Source organism: Sus scrofa, chromosome 13 (assembly GCF_000003025.6).
Source record: "Sus scrofa isolate TJ Tabasco breed Duroc chromosome 13, Sscrofa11.1, whole genome shotgun sequence".
NCBI classification, from domain to species: domain Eukaryota; kingdom Metazoa; phylum Chordata; class Mammalia; order Artiodactyla; family Suidae; genus Sus; species Sus scrofa.
In genome coordinates this window covers 121,186,138-121,204,827 of record NC_010455.5, presented here as the reverse complement: position 1 = coordinate 121,204,827, position 18,690 = coordinate 121,186,138, and the positions used below count along the sequence as shown (strand labels likewise).

General features: G+C 41.6%; 1 protein-coding gene across 7 annotated transcripts in view; it reads left to right on the top strand.

The window, feature by feature from the left end:
- MCF2L2 (MCF.2 cell line derived transforming sequence-like 2) overlaps nt 1-18,690 on the top strand; it is a 247,448-nt gene that overhangs the window by 173,544 nt on the left and 55,214 nt on the right. For all 7 annotated transcript variants that reach the window (XM_021069898.1, XM_021069896.1, XM_021069892.1 and 4 more), the window contains 3 exons: nt 12,870-12,936; nt 14,301-14,416; nt 15,574-15,643. In XM_021069898.1, the coding sequence (XP_020925557.1) occupies nt 12,870-12,936; nt 14,301-14,416; nt 15,574-15,643 (253 nt within the window). The remainder of the gene's footprint in view (nt 1-12,869; nt 12,937-14,300; nt 14,417-15,573; nt 15,644-18,690) is intronic.

Here is an 18,690-nt window from a genome sequence, read left to right as displayed (position 1 = left end):
CTTGAGTACAAGAGGACCCAGGAAATGGTTGGAGCCAAAGAAACCCAAAGAAGGGACAAGTGTTACTGAAATCCTGCAAGGAGAAGTAGGTTTGATAGCTGACTCCTTAATGCCTAACAGAGCTGAAGCATATCACTATAGTGCTAGGCTTGACTTGTTTGGCTTAATTTGCTCTTTCTGTAGAAGATAGATTTCCTCACAGATTCTGCACAGGCCCTGTCCCATGAATTCAGACACACCACAGGCTGTGTGTTCTGAATCCAATGAACATTTATGCAAAACCAGAGATGCTAGAGAGATAGAGAGGAATCTTGACCTAGCTTCCTGCTGGCCACAGGTTTGGGCAAGTGACCCAACTTCTCTGTGCCCTACGACAATTCCTGCCTGCAAAGGTGCAGTGAGGTCTGACAACAGAAACAATAATGTATGTGAATTGCTGAGCATGGCGTCTGGGCATCCTCACAGACTGGGTGGGCAGCTGTCAACCTCATGCTCATGACAGTCTGCAAGAATTTCCTCTCACTTGGTCTTCATGCTCTACCCCATCATCATTGTTGTAAAAGGATCTGTGTTTCATAAATCTCTTGAGATACACCTTCTGTTAACACAAAATCAGCAGTTAAAACGATGCAACATCTCCTTAGCTGCTTCTTCCTCCTTGACTGCTCACCAGCCCCTCCTACCCCCACATATATCCTTGTGGGCATTCTTTTCTCACCACACTTGCTCATTGGTGAACTCATCTGTTGGTCTGAATCTCTGATTTATATTTTTAGTCTAGATTCTGAGCTCCGAACATGAATGTCTTCACTTAAATGTGTCACATCAGTCTTAAGCTAAGCAGGTCTAAAATGGAAAATTCAAATACATATTTGTGAAGTAGTGAGTGGATAGTAGTTGGTTGCCCTCAAGAGCCAGAATCCTCCTTGTTCTCACCAGTGGGCCCACCCTAGGGTGTGACATTCTTACATGTCAGTAACAATCAGTGGCATTTTGTTGCTGTATAAATATTTGTGGATCTGTTTTCCCTACTCATTTGAGAGTCCTCAGACCTCCTGAGCATGACTACATCCTGCTCATGTCCAGTTCCTTTGAAGAACCCTCCCACAATGCCTTGCACAGTGCAAATATGTACTAACTGCTGATTGAACTGAGTTTTTGCTGAATGTTTCCCAGATTCATCAAATGTTCAGCCTTTCGATCCAAGAAGCCTCATCTGCAGTACAATGGCCCCAGTGTACTTCTCCCTTGATGCCAACAGGGCGCAAAAGCTGACACTGCAGACACACTAGCCCCTTTCCTGCAGCTCTTGCTTCTGCTCCTGTGGTTTGGCACCATTTGGCAGCCTCCCTCAATTCTAGGACCTTGGAAGCTGGATGAAACCATACTAGGTACACCCAGAGCTGGAAGATGAAGAGAACTTTACAGCACAAGCAGGTTCTCACCCACAGGCCATTCTAAGAACGACTTTGTTCCTCTCTCTTCTCTGCACAGGGGAGGGACCTCCTTAACCCATAGTCTCCTTCCACATCAATAGTATATAAGGACATCTCTCTCATGCTCCTCTCACCCTCAGTAGGGGCCCCACACAGACAGGGCAGTCTTAGAGAGGCAAGCCCTGCTTTCTGGGACCCTCCTTGGTACAATAGAGCTGTATTATGGATTGAGTGGGCCTCATGTGGGGGCGGTGGGGGTAGTGGGGGCAGTGAGAGGATCACGGGGTAAGAGTAAGGCTGACACATTGTTTCAAATGCTCAGACTCCCCAGTGACAGTGACCTGGTAGTAACTCCCTGCCAGTGGATCCTTCAGCATGTCTTCTCCCCTCTCTACCTGCAGATCATACATTCACTTCACACTCCCAGGGCCATATAACGTTCTGTGCAAGTTCCAAGGGGCTGCTTCTAACTCCACCTTTTTATCTCCCACCCAACCAAATTGAGTGAGTGAATGATTCTCAATCTTGAATGCTGCCTGATTAGCACTTATATATCTTAAAAGACAGTTGGCACCAGCCTGCCTATAGCTGTCTAAACTGAGCAAAACTATTTGGATCTTGTAATGGGGTGGTACAAAAAAATATCAGAAAATTACAGCACGTGGAGATGTTTATAAAGCAGTTACTGTGATATGGGGGCTATGTACATGGCTCAGATGCAACCATTCGTGTTAGAAATTTTGCATAAGTTTGTGCTATTATTTAAGGGACAACTAAAATATAATTTACTATTTCCCTTTTCTTCATTATTAATAATTATTAAGCACTCATTGCCTGCTTCATGAAGCGTACATGATGCAAATACCACGCAAACAAATTTTAAAAGGCAGTTATAGGTTTGCCCAAGCTTTAATATTGAGTATTATTTAAAATATGGACCATTAGGAGTTCCCGTCATGACTCAGCTAATAAATCTGACTAGCATCCATGAGGATGCAGGTTCAATCTCTGGCTTTGCTCAGTGGGTTAAGGATCTGGTGTTGCCCTGAGCTATGGTGTAGGTCACAGATGATGCTTGGATATGGCATTGCTTTGGTTTGTGGCATAGGCCTGCAGCTACAGCTCCAATTGACCCTTAGCCTGGGAACCTCCATATGCCGCAGATGCAGCCCTAAAAAGCAAAAAAATAAAATAAAATAAAATAAGGACCATCAGTTACGAGTTAGAAATAGTTTCGCTATAGTGAGGTTTTTTTCTTACTTATTAACAACACTTTTCAAAAGCTAATTCTAAAGTCCTTGATAAATCATGGGATCTGAAACAATACATGTTTCATCAAGTCTTGGTTGGTGTGATGGGCTAAGGTCATAAAGCCCAATATTAACACCTAATTGATCCTGCAGATAGAAGGCTAAGGAATCCTAGAAAGAGAGAGCAATGTCTCTGAAGAATATGTTTCTAGTATAATAAACTCTCTTGGGAGGAAAAGGATTAATAGAATAATAGGGGACCTGTTGGGTAGATAAAGATACAAATAGGTCTGCAAAAAGGTACACAGAGTAGAGAAAGCAGTGTGTCTTTTCAGTTTTGGGTTTTTTTTTTTTTTTTTGGCCTTTATTTTATACACTTTTTTTTTTTTTTTTAATCTTTGGGAATTTCCTTCTTGCAGTAGATTTTCCCTTTGCATGAGGCAGAAGCATATTAACTTTTTCACAATTTCTTTTCCTTACTGAAATTATCAGGTTACTTGGATACTCCTGTTGGAGTTAGTACCAGCACTACCCTTCCCCAGGAGTTGAGGGAGTAGTGGTTTCCCTATCAGCATATTCCATCAATCTCCTTGGTACCAGAAACCTCTCCCATGATGCCTTATTATGTTTGGATTGTGCATGTGTCGATGCACTGTGGCTCTGAGATTTGAACCATATTCCTTGAGTCCTAGGCATAAATGGATGATGTCATCCCTTTTTCTCTAGCCTGCTTCCCTTTGTCCTTATTGTGCAGGCCCTGTCCCTTGTGGAGCCATGCTGCAGAGTCAGAATATTGGATACTATTTCAGTGGACTGACATTCACCCTTGGCACATCAGTTCCCCTGTCTCTGGTTTTAGAGCTAGAAGGCCTGGGCCTGACCTCTTGCTGGCAGCACCCAGCCAGCAGTTTGACCTGATTCAAGTCACTTAATGCCCTCAGTCCCAATTTCTTCTTCTGTGAAATGAGAATAACAATTAGTGCTTACAGTTGCTTACAGTGTTGGTATCTGTTCCTTAATCCACCATCTATCCATTCAGTAAACATTTATTGAAAACTTACCTACTTGTAAGACATGGGGACAAGGGATGGATAAATGAATTGTGGTCTATACACACAGTGGAAGATGAACAGGAATGAAATTCTGACATATGCTACATCATGGATGAACTTTGAAAATACTATATTCTGTGAGGTAAGCCAGACACAAAAGAGCACATATTGTTTGGTTCCACTTATATGAGGTACCTAGAGCAGGCAAATTCATAGAGACACAAAGGAGTGGAGGTTACCAGGGCCAAGGGGGCGGGGCAGGGGGGGGAAATGGTGAGTAGTGTTTAATGAGTATAGAGCTTCAGTCTGGGTTGATGGAAAAGTTCTGGTGATGGTGGCACAACATTGTGAATGTAGTTAATGCCACCAAATTGTCCATTTAAAAATGTTTAAATGGTAAATTTTGTTGTGTATATTTTACCACAATTTAAAAAAAAAACCTGTATAAACCCTCAAATGCATATAAATGCAGGGCCATCAACTTAAACTAAGATTAATGGGATTGTGTTTATAATCAGCCCCTCCTTTAAAAATGCAATACACATGAAATTATTTTGTCATTATTTTTTATGTGATATTGAAGAGTGAGCATCCATCCAGATAAACTTTTTTTTTTTTTTTTTTTTTGTCTTTTGTCTTTTTTGTTGTTGTTGTTGTTGTTGCTATTTCTTGGGCCGCTCCCGCGGCATATGGAGGTTCCCAGGCTAGGGGTTGAATCGGAGCTGTAGCCACCGGCCTACGCCAGAGCCACAGCAACGCAGGATTCGAGCCGCGTCTGCAACCTACACCACAGCTCACGGCAACGCCGGATTGTTAACCCACTGAGCAAGGGCAGGGACCAAACCCGCAACCTCATGGTTCCTAGTCGGATTCGTTAACCACTGCGCCACGACGGGAACTCCAAATAAACTTTAATAGTAATTTATTTATGCCCCATCCTCCTCCAAAAAGAATTTGAGATAGTTTACCCTAAACACATCAGGATAATGAGATCAAATCCAGTTAACATCAGACAAAGTGCAGAAACTGAGATATAAAAGAGGAGATGAGGGAACAGATGGCACATCAGCAGCTAAGCAAAACTTTCAACTGTTCACCTTTCAGGGACAGAGAACTGTTTATATTCATCAGACCTTTTATGAACGCTTAAAATACCACTGATTTCAACATGGTCATTGTATGGGTTCATAGTGTTTCATGTTGTTACCATGTACAGTTCTGGGAATTTATTAAGCAATTATGGAACACCTAAGCAAAGCAGAAGAAGGATGGAAAACTAAGAACATGTTTTCCAAATTCTAAACCCTCAGGACTTATTCAGTGCTGAATGAAACAGGCCCCGGGGACTGTTCTCTGCCCTGTTGGCCGCATCAGTCTCCAGTACCTTTCCCTGGGCTCCTGCATCAAGTCTCACCTAAACCTGGCACCACAACCATCTCTGGCATCCAGGCTCCCCCTACCTCCCACCTCCCCACCCAGACCCTGCCCCAGCAGCCCTGCTCCCCAAAGGCCCCTTGTGTAACAGGACTCCTGGCCCCTGCTCATGTCTTCTTCTTCCTGGAACACCCTCCTGTTTTCCTGCCAGTCCTCACCTCTTACAGAGAACAGTTCAGATCTCACCTCCTCCAAGACCTCTCCAGTCCACACTGATTCTTCCCCTTGCCGTCCTATTGTGCCTGCAGTCACACATTAACTGCTCAGTTAATTGAGGCTGTAAATGAACAGAAAGTCTTGAGACCTTTGCTTCTTTTCTTGTGAGAAATGAGAAGCAAGATGTTATTAGACCTTGACCAAAGACTACATCATACATGTTACTAGAAATGATAATATATTTAGAGAATGACCCATGAGAGCCCGGAGAGATGCTCAGGATGATCTAATTCCACCTTTTGACACATGAAGACATGGAGACCCTGAGAAAGAAAGTTGGCCTGCTCAGAGTTACCCTGCATATTAGAAGCAGAAATAGTCTTGGAACCCTATTTTCCTGAAGCCCAGCATTTTAAAATCCCTCTGCTAGTTTCATTTCAATTTGTGTTTTATGTCATAATCAGAAAATGGGACTTTAGATGCACCCCAAACAGAGGCCAGGAAGGGCGACATAGGTAGTGGGAAGAACACTGACTGCTGAAACTAGAGACCTTGGGTGTGTCAGTGCATGGGTCTGGGGCTCTCTCTTGTCATCTATAAAAGGGTGAGCTGGATGGTTTTTAGGGTTATATCTGCTTCTAGCATTGTATGAACCTGCTAGACTGTTGGCCCAGCCACACCAAAGAATTCACAAGTACTGGTAGAATATACATCTCTCACCTCTGCTCCCTCCTCCTCACTGTCCCCCTCGGCCTGGCACACACTTCACCATCCTTGTCCCCTTGTTTGCTTTTTTTAAAACCTTACTTAAACTTCACTCCACTAAACCCAAAATTGGCAGTGTCTCCTCCCCATTCCTCATTTAATTACAGCTCCTCCTGTGCACCTGACTTCTCTGACTACCTGCTGCCCATCACTCTGCACTGGAGTCATTGGTTTTCTTGTCTCTGCCATTAGACTAAGAACTGCCTAAGGGCTGGCATTGTGGTACATTTCTCTATCCCAAGTGCATAATGGTGCCTGGCTCCTAGGAGGGAGCTAAAACATGCTTGATAAATGGATCTGATGATTTTTGTCTGGGAAGCAAGGACAAGATTGTAGTACTAATTTCACCTGAAGCTGTTGGAAAGAGTTTTCATGGAGCAGAGAGGATCAGTACTTTTAAGAATAATTAGAATTTGAAAGGAAGTATGAAATAATGATAACACTGCCCTAACTAAAGGGGGAAGGTGGCTAAAAGGAGTGGGTCAGAACCGTGTTATTTAGTTGAAGAGAGGAACATCTGCATTAGAATCATGTGAGGTGCTCGTGAAAATTACAGATTCCACCTCTATATTTCACCTCCCTCTCCCCATTCTGAATCTGATAGTCTGTATTTACCTTTTGAGCAAGCCCCCTGAGAAGATTCTTTTCAAATGAATGGAGATTCTTGATGTCCTAGAAGGAACACTGACAGATGTGGGCAATTGAAGGCTATTTTAGGTTTTCGAAGAGGGAGAATGGTGGCGTAATGGACTTGGAGCTTTGGGAAGGGCATACACTAGTGGTCTGCAGAACAGATTGATGGGAATGAGATCTCAGAGGCAAGAGTGAGCTGCTCGGAGGGCACCAGAGTATTCGAGATGAAAAGAAAGGGAGAATTTCCTCCATATTGGTAGCATCAGAAATGGAGAATAAACAGTGACTCCAAGAGGCATGTCCAGAGATGAAGAGATGAGGCTTGGTGACAGACTGGATGTGAGCAATAATGGCAGGGAGGAGTTTGAAATGACAGCTGTGTTTTAAGGACTGTAGAAAATGATCCTTCCACTGATGAGCATGCTAGTTCTGTCTGGTGAGTTCTACTTCATCCTGAGGTGATGCGGTGTCTGGGAGGCATCCGTGTCAAGACATGTGTAGACCATTGGCAACATGGGCTTGAGCATGACCTAAGGTCTGGCAGGAAGATCAAGATGTGGGAGAGAGTCAACACCCTGAGGGAAGAGGAAGGAAGGAAGCCTGGAAATCTGGGTTCAGACCTTTGGGGAGCAGCCACATTAGACATGACGGAGATGAAGCAAGGAAGGAATAGAGAGGAAACAGAAAGGGGGTGGTGAAGAAGACTGAATGATAAAGAGAAACCAAAGGAAGAGAAAGGTTTAAGGAGGTGAGTATCAGAGTTCCCTTCGTGGCTCAGTGGTTAACAAACCAGACTAGGATCCATGAGGATGTGGGTTTGATCCCTGGTCTCACTCAGTGGGTTAAGGATCCAGCATTGCCGTGAGCTGTGGTGTAGGTCGAAGACACGGCTCGGATCCTGCATTGCTGTGGCTGTGACCTAGGCCGGCTGCTGTAGCTCCAATTTGACCCCTATCCTGGGAACTTCAATATGCTGTGGGTGCAGCCCTAAAAAGAAAAAAAAAAAAAAAAAAAAAGAGGAAGGTGCGTATCCATTACATCAGATGCTCTAGAGTTTGAGAAGGATAAGAACAGACCTTTCGATTTGGCAAAGAAAGTATTAGGTGAAAACCAGATCTTTAAAAGTGAAAATCTGTAATACTTTCTGATGTCTGTAATATGATAGAATATGAGGAGTAAATGAAAACTCTTGATGACAAATGGTATTGGCAATTAAATGAGCAAAAATATACTCCCAACAGGCTCGCTTCCAGAAGGAGACTTGTCTATTGGAGAAATGAGAAATTGGGGAAGGGGGTGAGGGGCGAGAGTTAAAAGGGGGAACAGATTAAGGTGCATGGGCAGACAAGGAACTTATCAGGACATCCTAACATGTACTTTAATGATCTTGCTTACCAAATAGGGCTGCCTTCGTTTTTTAAATGACTTTCCATTCTTGTTTCTCGGTTGTGGTATCATCTGAAATAAACATGAGGTGTCTTATAAGGTGGAACCAGATATCCAAAGCTCTGTTTTTATGCTACCTTGAAATATAGCTTCGGAGGAGAAACAGTCCCTCTCCCAGTATACATCCATTTCTTTCTTTTATTTTTTTGTTTTTGTCTTTTCTAGGGCTACACCCACCACATATGGAGGTTCCCAGGCTAGGGGTCTAATCTGAGTTTTAGCTGCCAGCCTACGCCAGAGCCACAGCAATGCGGCGGGATCCGAGCTACAGCTCACTGGCAACGCTGGATCCTTAACCCACTGAGCGAGGCCAAGTATCGAATCCGCAACCTCATAGTTACTAGTTGGATTTGTTAACCACTGAGCCACGATGGGAACTCCATTTCCTTCTTAATGACCTGGGAGTGTGGGTGGGAGGAGATCCACTTATAAAAGTAAAACAAAGTGTCAAAACAGTACATTAGTGTTGAGTACATTCGTACAGGCCGATCTTGATCTCGCATCATCAACCCATCCTAATTACACTGCTCCACCTCTATATATCCACTGGGACATAAATTGCTCTAGGTGTTTAAGGTTTTAAAATTACTTGAGTACACCCACTGTTTTCTGTTTTTCATCTACATTATATGTACCCGATGACTTTAGCTATTAAATCATTGAGTCTTTTCTGTGAACAAAGTTATGTGCTTTGAAATACTAAAGTAGGCAATCACCACCCAGCATCATCAATTTTCTCTCATTTTATAAAGTTATTTGAAAGGAAAACAACGGAGAAGAAAGGGAAAATAACAGCTAACAATGGTGTGATAACTTTTTTATTTTTAAATCTGAACTGAATGAAGGCTGCCAGTGTTCAGGGGACGACATCCTGTTGTTTTATCCATTGCACTCAATTAAGTAAAATGAAGCAGTTGGAATTGGGATACGACCTGACGAGGGTTTTTGTTTTTTTTTTCCTCTGAGCTGTGTATATTTTCTTGGTCAGATTCCTAAAGACTCCCAAGGGTCTCTATAACTGTTCGATGATAAGATTAATTTCTGCCCACCCCCTAGTTAGTGCTAGTCAGTACATCCTTAAACAGACTTGCCAAGTTTGCTTAAGCCCAGTGCTTCACCAGGGCATGAGAGGCCGGCTGTACTCTGGTTTTCTATGAATGCTTAACTGTTGCTGTGGACCTACTTAATGTCATGGCTCATAGAAACAGATTGGTATCAAGGCCGATATTTCCTTCTGACATAACTGTCATCATTTCAGAATGACTTACAAAAAGCAAAGGAAACTCTTACTCAGAGACTTTGTTAGATAAATATGAACTTAAAACAATTTTTTGGTAGAATTATACTTCTTGAAATTGTGTTTTCTGTCAATGGCTATCCTTTACCAGTCTTGTCTTATAAAAAGGATTTATATACAGATACAAAAATTGTCATTTGAGGAATAATTGTTGAGCTATAAAATAGGTAAATTATAGAATTTATTTATATCTCTCAAATGGGGTTTATATGTCATTATCTCCAGTAACATTCAAACATTCATTTTAAAATGTCATGTAAATCATTTTTTCAGTATAAAAGCATTCAATGTTTAAATTTTTTTTCTTTTTTTTTTCGGTTTTCAGGGCCACATCTGTGGCATATGGAAGCTCCCAGGCTAAGGGTTCAATCAGAGCTACAGCTGCTGGCCTATGCCACAGCCACAGCAACAAGGGATCTGAGCCACGTCTGTGACCTACACCACAGCTCACAGCAACACCAGATCCTTAACTCACTGATTAAGTCCAGGATGGAACCCACATCTCATGGATATTAGTCAGGTTCATAACCTGCTGAGCTACAGCAGGAACTCTCAAAAGTTTTTTATAAGTCAAAGATTAAGGAAGGGTATAGAGTAAAATGTAAAAAATCAGAGTTCTCGCTTTCTCTCTATGGCACAATGGGTTAAGGATCCGACATTGCCACAGCTGTGGCATAGGTCAAAGCTGCAACTGGGAATTGATCCCTAGTCTGGGAACTTCCACATGCCACAAATGCAGCAAAAAAATAAATGAATAAATAAATAAATATTCTCCTTCCCTATTTTCTACTTTTCAGTTTCACCCTCCAAAAGCAGACACTGTTAACAGCATTTTTAATTTCCTTTGCATGAATTTTCTTTCTTTCTTTCTTTCTTTTTTTTTTTTTTTTTTTGTCTTTTTGCCATTTCTTGGGCCGCTCCCGCGGCATATGGAGGTTCCCAGGCTAGGGGTCTAATCAGAGCTATAGCTGCCAGCCTACACCAGAGCCAGAGCAACGCAGGATCCGAGCCTCATCTGCCACCTACACCACAGCTCACGGCAACGCCGGATTGTTAACCCACTGAGCAAGGGCAGGGATCGAACCCGCAACCTCATGGTTCCTAGTCGGATTCCTTAACCACTGCGCCATGACGGGAACTCCATGCATGAATTTTCTAAGCACATGCAATTTTACATATATTATGCATACACACTCATTTTACACAAATAGTCATACTCTGAACACTGTTGTGCATTTTTTTTTTTTTTTTTAATTTACTTAAAATACTTGGTCTGTATCATATCAGCATGATTTAGTCAGCTTCAGTCTTTTTAAAAACTGTGTGGCATTTCATTATATGTATGCACCATAATTTATAGATGAACATTTTAGTAATTTCCAATTTATATCTGATTGTTGTTGAAGTTATATTGTTCTAACTGCAAACAATAAACATACTTAGAAGTGAAATTACTGAGTCAAGGAGTATGAGTTCTAAATTTTTATAAGATATTTCTAATTTATCTTGCACAAATTTACATTTCCACCAATATCTGAGTGTGTTTCCACATCCTCATCTGCCAGTCTTCCTTTGAGGTTTGCAATGCCTGCCATTCTATAGAAATTGAAAACTGTTGCTTCTTTTTAATGTGCCTTATTGGATTAGTATGTATTGAGCATTTTTTCATAAGACTAATAGCTATTTGTATAATTGTGTGAATTTCCTATACTGTATCCTTTGATTATTTGTCCCTTGCCATATCCATTTTTATGAGAGGAAAAGAAATCCTTTTCTAAAGTAGGCTACGTGTGTGTGCGAGCACTTTTTCAGGCCACACCCGTGGCATATGGAAGTTCTTAGGCTAGGGGTCTAATCAGAGCTATAGCTGCCGACCAACACCACAGCCACAGCAACGTGGGATCCGAGCCACGTCTGCGACCTACACTGCAGCTCACGGCAATGCCAGATCCTTAACCCTCTGAGCAAGGCCAGGGATCGAACCCGAAACCTCATGGTTCCTACTCGGATTCATTAACCACTGAGCTACGATGGGAATTCCTAGAGTAGGCTACTTTTTAATAGATAACCCACCAAGATTTCACATTAAACCATAAATGTATATACTCTACATGTGAACACTTGTACAAACACTGATTTACTCAGAGGCCTGAACAAAAGCCCTAGAAAGAAAGTGTGGCCACACAGCCTGAGAAGAAAAAGAAAGCAGTCTGTCTGGAGTCAGATGTGGGGACTAGCCTCACTCTTTCTATGAGTTTCCTATTGCTCCATTTAAAAAATGATCACAAACTTAGCAGCTCAACTCACGATTGCGCTGGGACAGGAGTCTGGTCATCAAATGATTGGCTTTTTGCTCAAGTCTCACAGATAAAATCAAGATGTTGGCCAAGTGCACTTCTTAGAAGGTATCATCTTCTAAGTTCATGTGGTTGTGGCTGAACTCAATTCCTTTCAATAGTAGAACTAAAGTTCCTGTTTCCTTGCTGGCCATCACCTGCGAACCACTCAACTACTAAGGGCTGCCTGTGTTCCTTGCCATCAGCACCCCATCTCCAAACCCAGCAAAGGAGACTCTCCCTTGTGTTAAATCCTTCTCATGCTCCCAATATCTCTGACTTTTAGACCCAGATCTAAAGAGTCCATGTGATTAGGATATGATCAGCCTGGTAATCTACCTACCTTAAGATCAACTGATTTGGAACAAAACGAATGGCAAAATATCTTAATACAGCAGCGCTTAAGATGGTGTTTGATTGACTAACTGGGAGGGTATGTGTATGTACACCAGGGCCAGGAGTTTTGGGGGCCATCTTAGAATTCTGCATTCCACACCCCCCATCTGCCTTCCTCCAGGGAAACAGACAGACCTCATGTCTTCTGGCTGAGGAAATCAATCACAGGGAAATATGGAATGCCAGAGAAAAGGGGTGGGACAGGCATCCATCTAACCCCATGCACAACAAAATGTACCCAGGGAGGTCAAAGATCCTGATGTGAGCAATGAAACAGCAGAGGCTGGAGAGAAAATCTAGGAAACCACATGTGCAATGTAGGAGTCAGGCAACCTTCCTAACCAAGGATCCAAGCTGGTGTTTCTGATTCCAGTGCCTGCCTCTTGACCTCCATGCTATGGCCCACTGGAACAGGTCGTTCTCTAGCTACACAAATGGATTTTGAGTCCTTTAACTTTGCCCCTTCTTCTCACGCCAGTGTGATCAGAGTGTGCTTTTGTGAGATGTTGGCCTCAGGTGTTCAACAGAACAGAATGAACTGATCACAACCTACATAGGTGAGCCACTAAGGGGAACTGTATTGATGACCATTACTCTAAAAGAATTCTAAAAGACTGCTCCTCCCCACCCCTTTTTCTCTTTCATCTTCCCACCTGCTGCTTGTTCAGGCGCATTATACGGGACTTGCTTGAAACGGAAGAGACTTACATAAAAGAGATTAAGAACATAATTGATGTGAGTAGATTTGGGGGGGGCAAGGGGGACATTTAAGCATGTATTCAAAGTGGAGAAATTTTGTTGTAGAAAGAAACTCAAAATAGCTGTCATAAGTCTTCACAATTCCCACCAAAGTTTCAGGTCTTATAATGTCACAGGTGTTTTTTCAGTAGGGAATGGGAACAGTCTTATGACTGTTGATCCATGTAACCAAATAACTTCCAAAAGATTGTACCAATTCATATGATTCTAGCAATGCCCAATTAGGTTCACCGAAAGTTTGCCTCCAATGGATATGATCCGCTTTTGAGACACACACACACACACGTTAATTTTGAGACACACACGCAAAGATATTTTTAATCATTTGGTAAAGAAGAATTGTTTCTCATCGTTTTAAGTAGCATTTTTTTGCTTTTTGCTTAAGAGTGAAAACTTATGTTTTCCCTATTTTCCTAAGGTAATAATCTTGAGAAATAAACTGAGTATAAAATTATAATAGAAATTTTTTTACAAGAAAACATCAGAAAGCCAAATGTCCAATACAAAAGGGAATGGTTGATGAAGTCTTCTATACAAGCTAACTAAATAAAGTATTTATCAACTGTTACAAAATAATTGGGTATTTTTTGTCTTTTTTTTTTTTTTTTTTTTTTTTTTGCGCTGCAACCTGCTTTATATGGAAGTTCCCAGGTGAGGGGTTGAATCGGAACTGTAGCTGCCAATCTGCACCACAGCAACACAGGATCCAAGCCACGTCTGCAGCTTGCACCGCAGCTCATGGCAACATTGGATCCTTTAATCCACTGAGCATAGCCAGGGATCACACCTTCGTCCCCATGGATTCTAGTCAGGTTCTTTACTGCTGAGCCATGACAGGAACCCCCAAAATAATTGTTTTTAGTAACATACAACAGTATGGAAATAAATGCTTGTAAGAGCAAATTAAAAAACAATATATGTAGAATTTTACAGAGTCTAAAATGTATATGGAAGAACAGACTACAAATTTCATAACTACTATGATTATAACCACATAAAATAAGCTTTTAAAAAGTCATGAAGGAAATATAGTAATACAGTAGTAATTGCATCAGGTCATAAAACAATGGGTAAGTTTTTTCCTTTCACACTTGACTTTTATAACATATTTTAAAAATAGATTTGTTCTTCCTATAAAAATAGCATTTTGTTATCATTACCATTAAGCCTTCTTCTTCTGAAGATGGGAACATGAGGAAAATAATTCCAAAAGAGAGTATATGATGGAATGCCTTTCAAGAAATATGTGTGCCATACTCTCCAATTATTAAAGTTTTGGTCCCTGGAGTGGCTAATTCAGATCATCTCTTATATGTTCCTGCTTGTCTCCACCTCTGCAGGGATATATCTTGCCAATGGATTTTATTTGGCTGAAGCATCTAATTCCAGATGTTCTTCAAAATAACAAGGACTTTCTCTTTGGGAATATTAGAGAACTTTACGAGTTTCACAACAGGTATACAGTCATTTGAATTATCAGGGAAAATGGAAAATAAGAGGATGGAAATCAGACTGATGAAATTTAGAGAAGAAAGTGCCTAGATATTTTCAGGCTTAAGCACGTAGGCCAGAGTCAGTGGATGGGATTGGGGTGGAATGGGATGAGAAGGGGTAGAAATGTCCCCAAGATCCCCAAAGGAAGAAGGGAAAAGACATTAATGGAGCATGTACTAGTGTCAGGCATTGATGTTGTATTCATTTGTGAGTTCCTTTGCTTACTGATCTACTCATGCTTCAGCATTTACTGAGCACAGTGTCTCAGGCACTGTGTTCAGCACTGGGAATACAAAGTTGACCAAGACACACATCTATATACCTCTTACCATAGGGGAGTTCTGGGAAGCAAAATATTAGAAAATGCTAACAAGTCAGGCACTTGTCCTGTTAACCCAGGACTGCTTGGGTGTTTCATTCTAGAGAATGAGAAAAGGAAGGGACTTTGGAAATCATCTTCCAACACTTTTATTTTACAGATAACAAAACCACACATTGTCTACTCACTTTAGTCAGTGTCATGGCCCCAGGATCATACATCTAATTGACAGGAGACAAGAGACTGTTTGGTGCATTAATCCCATCTCTTGCCAACTGGTCAGACACAGAGCTGAAATAAAATGAAAATCCCATTTCTGCTACTTTCCTTGGAGAAATTATGCAGAATCTTTGAACCTCAGGTTTCATGCTTATGAAACCCTATCTTGCAAGGTTTTATGGGGGATTAAATGAGATATCGTTTGCAGAGCACTTAGCCTATGCCTGACCTATAGTCAGCTATCAGTGATGGTAGTAGCAGTGGCAGCAATTATCACTGCTATCACATAAAGCAGGGATCATCAGCGTTTCCAGTCCACCTCTGTCTGGTGCTTCACATGGTCAGAACAGAGGTGAGTGGTTTCAGGGAATCCTAGTAAAGTTACAGAATACACTTGTTTTTTCCAAATCAGTGTGTTGAAGATGAGTCAAAAGCAGTAAAGCCTGGATAACCGCAGGTACCTCTTCTAGGCACCTCTTAAATCCTATGTGATTTTACTTTAAAATTTGTTGCTAAAGAGTCTTTTTGTTAACCTCATACCTGTAAAAAATCAAAGCATTATTGTACTTTTCTTTTCCTAGGATTTTTCTAAAAGAATTGGAAAAGTGTACCGAAAACCCTGAACTTCTGGCACGTTGCTTTCTCAAGAGAGTAAGTCTGTGCTCCCAATAAATCAAAATGTCCATGTGTTAAAGACAGCCCTTAATTTTCTGTGTATGTGCAAGGGCAAATGGAAACACCAGTGGTCTCAAAACTTCTATCTGCCTTTTGAATGCAAAGCGAGAGTCTTCTGCTGTATTTCACCCAGGGTGAGCTGAGTCCAGTTTGACAGAGCTCACTGTGCTGGGTGGGAGCAACTGCAGGCCTGGCTTCCTGCAAAACCCCCTAAAATGGAAGACTGGCCCCTGGATCCTTGAGGCAGATGACCCTCTTCTGAATGACTAAGCTGTTTTAGGACAAGAATCACATCGCAGGCATCAATTTTTCACTGAGGTTGTATTAACACTCTAGGGAGAAGTACTGGTGTTAAACTGAAGCTCTCAGAAAATTATTTTTCTTCCGTTTTATTTTCTATGGCATCAAGGATAGTCAGTCAGAACATGTTAAACCTTTAGCCTGTCGCATGGTTAGCACCCCATTTGTAAACGTCCTGTCCTACAGCATCGTACCTCTAACTACCTCCCTTCCCACCACACACACCTTTCCCCTCTTGCTGGTTCTCCACCAGGCCTCAGGCAATCAGTGGACCATGTGGGCCATCTGTGCTCCCTGGGAGCTGGCTCAGAGAAATGCCTTAGCAGACGTCATTCCCCACTAAGGGCCTCCTTCCCTTTGGGAGGGCTATGCAGGTGACCCAGTGCCCGCTGCTTTCTAAATCTTTCCCATTTCTTCTCTCTCTCCTAGCCAGCCCTTCTTTTTTTTTTTTCTTTCTTTCTTTTTTTTCTGATGTTGTTTTTGTTGTTATTGTTTTGGGTTTTTGTTTGGTTTGAGGGTTGTTTTGTTGTTGTTGTTGTTTGTCTCTTTAGGGTCACGCCTGCAGCATATGGAAGTTCCCAGGCTAGGGGGTCGAATTGGAGCTGTAGCTGTCAGCCTACACCACAGCCATAGCAACACCATATCCAAGCCACCTTAACCCAGGAGCAAGGCCAGGAATCGAACCTGCATCCTCATGGATACTGGTAGGGTTCGTTTCTGCCACGCCACAATGGGAACTCCCCAGCCCTTCTTTTCCTTCTCTTGCTCGTTTTCTTTTTGCAAGCCTGAAACAACACATCAAACCACTTAAACATTTTTAAACTGCTCAAATTATGGCTGATAAGTCTAAGAGCAGTATTTATGATTAACTGAAAGCAAGCAAACAAAACCCCCCAGGTTTCAAGGTATTTGACATAATGGCGAAATAGTCTTCAACCCTCAGAGCTCTGATTGGCTTAGAAGGGCCCTTACAGTATTCTGTGATAATCTATGTGGGAAAAGAATCAGAGAGAATGGATATATGTACATGTATGACTGGGTCACTTTATCGTACAGCAAAAATTATCACAGCCGTGTGAATTACCTATACTTCAATAAAACCTAAAAAAAAAAAAAAAAAAGGAAGACCCCTTACAAGGCCCTATCTGGGCTTTCTATCATAGCCTCATGATAGATTTTTCATCCAGTGCCAGAATTCAAGATATGTTTAAAACCATTTTGTATTCAATCATTAGTTTCCTTTTCAAATTACTTTTATGGCATTATTGGTACCTTATACTCTTTTGCAGTTTCGCACTCATCAAACCACCTATGAGAAATCTAATTGCAGAGTTTAATAATTGCAGTTTTGTAATTATGTCATTATGCAAATACATTGAAATTGTTGAATGAGAATAGAATCAAATTCCTATGTGGGAAAAGTGGATATTATCAAATAAAAATTGTTCAAGTACGAGGAAATGGTCAGGGAATTGCTAACTAAACACCTTTTCTTAAAAGAATATCTCTCCAAAAGTTTTACAAAGCTTTTTTTTTTTTTTTTTTTTTGTCTTTTCTAGGGCCACACCTGCAGCATATAGAGGTTCCCAGGCTAGGGGTCTAATCGGAGCTATAGCTGCCGGCCTACACTAGAGCCACAGCAACACACAATCTGAGCCACGTCTGTGACCTACACCACAGCTCACGGCAACGCCGGATCCTTAACCCACTGAGCAAGGCCAGGGACTGAACCCGAAACCTCATGGTTCCCAGTTGGATTCATTAACCACTGAGCCATGATGGGAACTCCCACAGAGCTTTTTATAGCCCCCCACGTTGGAAGGAACCTTAGAAATCATTAATCCAAACCACAAATTCTGCATATAATCCTATATGATTTATGACATTGGAGACAAAATACAGGTAATAAATTCTTATCAAGCACAAAGTTATTACTCTGGGACCAATGGAGTAATTAAAAACCACAATTACTGAATCTTAGAGAATCCTTGAGGGAACTGACCCCTACAATATAAAGCCCTGTATTTGTTAGACAATAATGTGGGCCCATCATCCATTTACTACAGCAGTTTACCTCTTCCAGTAATATTTGCAGATTTTTCTAACCCCAGAAATGATTTTTGAGATATCGCTCTAGCCGTGTTTTCATCAGACTCAATAGCCAGTAGTATACAGGAAGATTCTGGCCCCTGCCCCAGACCAAGCTCTTTGTAGAATGATGCTTGTCAGTAGTTTCCTTTGCATTCCATTTGCTCTGAGCTCTCAAATGGTACAGTGGGAAAAGCTGGGGTGGGACTCAGAAAACTTAACTTCTTATCTAAGTTGAGCCACTTGCTATCAGCATGACCTAAAGTAAGTCACTTAAACCCAGGAGTCCTACTTTCCTGTCTATACAACTAGCTTAGTAATCCTGATATGTAAAGTTGTGCAAGTAAAATAAAAGAATGCACACAGAAGCATGCTACAAAGTGCAAAGTTCTTTGACAATAGTCACCATTCGTTGGGTAGTCTCTGAGTATTGGGCCTTTGTTGAGAGATACCTATACATCATCTCATTTAATCTCACAGCTACCTTAGAAGTTGACTGCTGTTATGAGTCCACTCGACAGATGAAAAACTGAAGTGTGGGAAGGTTAAATTACTGACCTCAGACCTATACTTGGTAACTAACAAAGCCAAAAACAACCTGGGCCATCCACCACCAGAGCCCACAGTCTTCTTTA